The sequence below is a fragment of the Agrilus planipennis genome, unplaced genomic scaffold, assembly GCF_000699045.2.
Source record: "Agrilus planipennis isolate EAB-ADULT unplaced genomic scaffold, Apla_2.0 scaffold39, whole genome shotgun sequence".
Classification (NCBI taxonomy): domain Eukaryota; kingdom Metazoa; phylum Arthropoda; class Insecta; order Coleoptera; family Buprestidae; genus Agrilus; species Agrilus planipennis.
This window is the reverse complement of record NW_020439074.1, coordinates 360116-366683: the sequence shown is the minus strand read 5'-3', so window position 1 is coordinate 366683 and position 6568 is coordinate 360116. Positions and strand designations below refer to the sequence as shown.

The window sequence follows — 6568 nt, the reverse complement described above, 5'->3', positions numbered from 1 at the left end:
AAAAATGGTTATTGTGGGTTATCCCTAAGAGATAGACATATACCATCGCGGACTTTTTTGTAGACCCTTTTAAGATGTACAATATTGTAGTACATTATTTTGATCTATCTCGTAGGGTTCAGCCAGCGTTTGCAATGCAAGCGCAAAAAATGTGTTTATTTACGACATCACATTACAAACCTCTAAAATTATCAGTGTTTCCGTATTATATTATGCATGTATTATACATATAAACCTTCCTCTTGAATCACTCTATCTTTAAAAAAACACCGCATCAAAATCCGTCGCGTAGATTTAAATATTTAAGCATACATAGGGACAGACAGCGGGAAAGCGACTTTGTTTTATACTACAATATGTAGTGATAATCCTCCTTCTCTCGACTGACTGATCGTGCTTATACTATAAAGAATGTGGAGAGCGGAACTTCTGCATCAATCACAAATTATAGTAAATTAATTATCTTTTGTCCTTATTTTAACTTTGATTTCGACAGTGTACTCTTAAAATAAGGGAAGGAAATATACCTAAAAGTTGCACAATTTTCTGAATCATTTCCATTAAAATTATATGTCGCAGTGGCCTATGCCTTGCTGCGAAAAAATTCGATTGTTTCGAAAAACGTGCGCGTTCTGTCAGTGAATAAAACGATTTAATACCGGTCTCGTTTTCAAAATGGTTCGTCATAATAATACAATTCCGAACAATCACTTTCATAAAAATTGGCAAAAACGCGTTAAAACGTGGTTTAACCAACCTGCCAAAAAGAACCGCCGTAGGTTGAACCGTGATAGGCGTCAGAAAAAATTAGCTCCGAAACCTGTCGATCTTTTACGTCCAATTGTGAATTGCCCATCGGTGCGTTACAATTCCAAGAAGAGAATTGGACGAGGATTTACCTTGCGAGAAATAAAATCTGCCAAAATACATCCTGATTATGCAAAAAGTATTGGAATTGCCGTGGACTACCGAAGAATCAATAAATCGGCTGAATGTTTACAGCAGAACGTTCTGCGTCTGAAACAGTATCTTGCTAAACTGATCGTTTTTCCTAAAGGAAAGATTTCGATGCCGAATGAAGAATTAGTTATAAAAGGTAACATTTTTTTGTTAAGAAAGTGGAGTTTGCGACGTTTCTGAAACATAAGGAATTTTAAATTGATGAAGCTTTTAGATATTGTAACTCCATTTTAATGTAGAAAATAAAAACACAAAAACAAGTTACAAAGATGTTTATTGTACCACAATGTACATTTCGCCACACAGTGGCTTCTTCAGGTGGAAGAAGTAATACTCTTAAACATAATTGCACAACCCTTACATACTTAATTATTGTAGTGGGGTCTAAACTAAAAATAGCACTTAAAGCTCCTAAACATTTAAAAGTGGAGATTTGATCATTAATAACTAATCCTAATCTATTTAATTTATTGATCTCTAGACTTTCTAATAGGTTTAATTGACTTTTGAATGTTCAGGAGCTTTTAGTATTATTTTTAATATTGACCCCCACTACAATAATTAAGTATGTAAGGGTTGTGTAATTAAGTTTAAGAGTATTACTTCTTCCACCTGAAGAAGCCACTGTGTGGCGAACTGTACATTGTGGTACAATAAACATCTTTGTAACTTGTGTTTGTATTTTTATGTTCTGCAATAAGAAATTTTCCTAGTGCTCTTTATTTTGTTTTTTGACGAAAAAGGTTTTAGGTCACTAACCAGAATTGTAACTAATAGTCTTTCTCATTCGAAACATACTTCATGGAGGGTGTAGTCTACTCCACTTCTGCTCTATTAATATTTTATTATTTACTAGGCTTTACCCGCAGCTTCGCTCGCGTTGATATTCTAAATACGCGTCAAAAAACTAATTTCTCTATCCCACGCGAACAGTACATTGTTTCTGGATAAAAGATACCCTATGTCCTTTTCTGCATCCCTGAAAATGTGTCTACAGAATTTCAAAATGATTGGTTGAATACTTAAGACGTGAAATGGTAGCAAACACATTTATAATATTAGTTAAGATTATAAAGAAAAGTGTTATAATTTTTTCATACGAGAAAGCTTTTATCTTTCTAGCTTAACGATCTATATGCTTATAATAAATTCTCAAAAAAAGTCACTAGGTAAAACTGCATTCAAATCTTTTGAATTTATTTGAATAAACTATTAGATCGTGGAATCGTAAAAGACGTGTGCTTGTAAAGTCATAAAAAAATATGCTGTAAAGAATTAGCATTAACAAACACTCCTCCATCAGTCTTCTGAAAAATTAATCTTTAACGAGTAATATTCTGAATATACTATTGCAATTCAGTTTTCCGTAACAGTCTCGAATGAATTGTTAGGTGTGAACAGTCTTTCCAAGCCAGTATTGAAAATAAAAGCAAAAGTGCCTTCTACCGAAGAAAAACAATTCAATGCCTTCATTACGCTTCGTAAAGCCAGGGCAGAAAAAAGAAATCTTGGTAGAAGAATTAAGAGGATGAAGAAGGCCGCGCAAGACATTGAATCAGGTGTTTCAACGAGAAAAATGCGTGTAACTGATGATTATGACGATTAGATCTCGGACATTTATCTATAACTATCATGTTTGTTAGGATATAATTAATTACCATTACTTGATTTATTGTAAAAGTTTAGGATACATCATGTGTTTCTCTTTCATTTTTGCTATTTGATTAGTAGCGTACTACATATATAAATCACGAATAAAAATTTGAAACTATTAACGAATTCTAAGGTCTTCCTGTATAAACGTTGGAGTTCCAATTAACTAATTAGCTGTTTAAGAATAATTAAGCATCCGGCGACAAAACAAAAAAGGAAAAGTAGAAAAGAATCTGTGGCATCTATACTGAATAAAGTTCATTAGGAGAATTCCATATTTATCACATTCTATGAGAAATAGTTTATTTGAATAATCTGTTATTTGAACTACTAACAATGACGCAGTTCAACTATTCAATGCAGAAAAGTCAAAATTGTTTGAATTTTTTTAAAAAAAGCTAGTATATTATTCTAATCATAATTCTAACATAAAAATTTATGCTCCAAATACTGTTTAACAAAAGTGTGCTGCTATTAATATACACAGATATTGAATTAAATAGGAGAATGAATAGAAAAAGTAAATTAACTGAACTCTTAACCTCTTCAGCTATTGACCAAAATACTGAATTACTTGAATATATACCCCATCAAAACAGAAATACAGGTAGTGAGAGATTAAATATAGCTAGTAATCCAAAGTTACAAACAGAAAAAAGAAACTATGAAGATATTTTAGAAACTGCTGTTAAAGATTTTAGTGAAGCTCCAAAGTACGAAAGCACTAGCAATTCCCAAACATTACTAGATAACTACTTTAGTAACTATCAAAAAATATCTTATGAAACTATCAACTCTAAGCCATTAGAAGGTGTACAATGTCCTTATGAGAGACTACCTTCTGAGAGTGATTTTAAAGTGACAGAATTCTCTCTTGCAAATACAGAATATTCAGTTAGAAATTTATTAAAACAAGCCAGCTTTGAAGTAGAAATACTAAGTAATAGTCCTGTAAGTGCAGGATGTAACTGCTCTTTGTTTGAGGAGTGTGGTAAATGTAATTCATTCAAATCTCAAGTTACCCCATCACCTGAAAACATTTCAGAATTTGATTTTCAAGAAAAGAAAAAAGTAGAAGAAATTCTTGTTATGAATAGTAATATTTTGAATAAAGTACCTTTAGATTACCCAAACAGTAATAGTAAGATAGACAAAACTGCCAAACAACAAACTTCGTCTTTAAAAAGATACTTTAGTGTAACTAAATCCCCAAATATTAAACCTCAGTCTTTAAATGTTTCTATGCATAATGATATTAAAAGAAACAAATGTTTAAATACAGAGAAGTCAAAAAGTAGAAATCATATTCCTGAGAAAAGCTCCTTTACTTTTAACCACTTCAGTACTTCTCCTAAAAACAATACTGAAATAATTCAATCTAAGAACATAGATTGTTTATTTATTAATGAAGAAGATAAAGTGATTTATAAACCAACTCTCATGAATAATAGTGTAAATTCAATAAGAAAATCAACTATGACATCTTCACATTTTGAAGATCAATATTCTGATAACATTGCATTTCCATGGTATTCAAATATTGAAAATTCTATTTGTGAGGATGAACCTTTCGCTAAATTAAGTCCAGATAATATTTTATCTCAAGATAATAGATCATTTTCTTTTGATCAACAATATAGCACTATTTTAAAAACAATCCCCTTGACCGAAAAAGATCAAATATTTCAAGAAGGGTTAAAAAAGATTAGTGAAAATGAATGTCTAATCTATAATCCCTTATACGATAATATTCCTCGACATACAAATAAAAACTTTATTTTAAATCAAATTGAGAAATTATTTTCAGAAATATTATCTGACTTAGTTAAGAAGGAATGTGGACCTTCCTTTAAAATTCGCTCTTTTAAATGGAGCAATTGCAAATTTACTGATGATAGGTAAATAATAAAGCACAATATAAGGAGTATTAATTAAAACAAATTAGACAATATGTTTTAATTCTAGACTAAAGTTAAATAAACGAGAAGATTCGAGATATATATTTGTTAGATATCAAAGTTTAAGCAGTCAAGTTAAGTTTAACATCATAGTTTACATTCTTGGAAAATGTTATTCTCTTGTTCAAACTAATTGTTTTTGCACGAAAAGGTAATTATAATGTGTTTTAAACGTATTTCTAATTAATTCTAAAAAGTATGTTTGAATTTCACATAAGCGCGCTAAATTGGAGTATAGGCAAATGTTTATACAGGGCAGTATTCCGGAACATCTAACTAAACTCTCAAATAGAAATAATATTTGAATCAAATTCTTTTAATTCCTTATAAGATTCGTAAAAGATAATATATAATTTTTTACTATTAACATAAACAAATAGATTATATTGTAGATACGCTTCATTTATTTCAATTTGCAGAACCAAAAGCAAAGCGTAAAGTTGATTAGGTAGCTAATTAAATGTACGCCTATTTACACTTATTATCATTTAATGACGATAATAAATGGCAAGTTGTTATGCCTTTATATTTGGTTTACTCAGTATCCTAAAGGAATTATCTTTCGGGCTTGATTAAATTAATATTTGCAGAGTATATACTTTATGTAATATGTAAACTAATTCTTTCAAGTGTTTATACATTAAGACTATATATATATTTCTAATTAGTGTAAAAAACGTTAAATTTCTTAATGTTTGGTGAAAACCACATCTAAATCGGCTTAGAAATAACTGAGTTATCCCGTTTTAAAGTTGCCCTTCTTTAATTCTTACAAGTGGCGCCTAGCATTGTTTACGTCCACATTCCAATAGGTGCGAATGCACTGAACTTGACCTACTTATGAAATTCCATGATGGCCGCCGCCAAATTAGCCAATCAGATGCATTGAATCACTTTAAAATACTTATACATGCATAATAAAATCAGTCACCCTCGATGCCATTGTATGGTGTACTTCGTTGCGTCAAATTTAGGTTATAATTACGTAAAANTAAAATAAATTTTCTTATTAATAATAAATTTTGTATGTTACTTCTTTACTGTTTAGGGAAATTTATTATCAAATTGTAAACTATGTTAATTGTCAAGAAAGAATTAACGATGCTATAAATTCAGTAAGTTGTCTCCTTGATGTACCCCCTTGGGAATTGGGAGTTTTAGCATCAAACAAAGGACTCGTCTTTGGTAATTTAGAAATAACATTAGCTTCGGGGGACACAATAAATTTTTCTAGCCAAGGCGGTAGTTCACGTTTATTTTCCTCATTAACTATATTTTTAAAAGCATCATTCACTATTTTAGGTACACTTATTCCCCAATATCCCACCGAAATTTCAAAAATTAAAACAAGTGCTTCCTTTATCCTGGTGATTGAAAAAAGACTCAATTTATCAAAAACTTTTGGATGAAAATTGTTTTAATAAATTTTCGAGTTCATTCATCCTGATCACAGTAAAAAAACTTTTTTAATGCTCGGTAATTTTCATGTCTGACTTTTGATGTGTTCTTTTTAAGGGAAAGGGGTTTCCGGACACAAATACACGACTTTTCTTAAAAATATTGTGGATGAAATCTTTAAAACCAGCCTTTATTTTGACTGACGCTGATCCAGACGGTATTGACATAATGCTCACTTATAGATTTGGATCTCTGGTAAACATAAAATAATCAAATTAAAAGCAAAAATATTTTGATATAATCAATTTTTAAACTAAACGGGCTACTAAGTGAATCACGAAGTTATTAATTGAATTAATTAAAAGCAGTCTGTTGAAGAGACATATTTGAGAAAACAATACATAATCACTCTTTTTGGCTCTGATTTCTTCTAATGATCAATTTTATCATCATCACAAGATCTTATGTCCGAAAGCATCACTACTACTATTTCCTATCCTAAGCTATCTTCGCAATTGCCGAAAACTAGAACATCCCAAATCCCCAATTATTGGTGATGCATAAAGCATGATCCTTGTCTTGCTTGTTGTCTTGTTATC

At 30.6% G+C, this 6568-nt stretch overlaps 2 protein-coding genes across 2 annotated transcripts; both read left to right on the top strand.

The window, feature by feature from the left end:
• The first annotated feature begins 530 nt into the window (after positions 1 to 530).
• LOC112905230 (60S ribosomal protein L13-like) lies at positions 531 to 2840 on the top strand. The gene is made up of 2 exons (XM_025977218.1): positions 531 to 1096; positions 2352 to 2840. The coding sequence occupies exons 1-2, from the start codon at positions 676 to 678 to the stop codon at positions 2564 to 2566; spliced, it is 636 nt and encodes a 211-aa protein (XP_025833003.1). The 5' UTR covers positions 531 to 675; the 3' UTR covers positions 2567 to 2840.
• A 134-nt stretch (positions 2841 to 2974) lies between these two features.
• LOC108744999 lies at positions 2975 to 6282 on the top strand. Its single transcript, XM_025977217.1, is given in 5 exon segments — positions 2975 to 4511; positions 4579 to 4722; positions 5620 to 5947; positions 5949 to 6023; positions 6087 to 6282. Coding segments are annotated over 5 exon segments (2160 nt in total). The 5' UTR covers positions 2975 to 3051; the 3' UTR covers positions 6240 to 6282.
• Positions 6283 to 6568: the final 286 nt, after the last annotated feature.

Bases quoted from the DNA above. Each gene is read 5' to 3' on its own strand.
- LOC112905230 (XM_025977218.1), top strand. From the start codon at position 676: ATGGTTCGTCATAATAATACAATTCCGAACAATCACTTTCATAAAAAT. The intron at 1,097-2,351 runs GTAACATTTTTT...ATGAATTGTTAG, and splicing joins TGAAGAATTAGTTATAAAAG to GTGTGAACAGTCTTTCCAAG.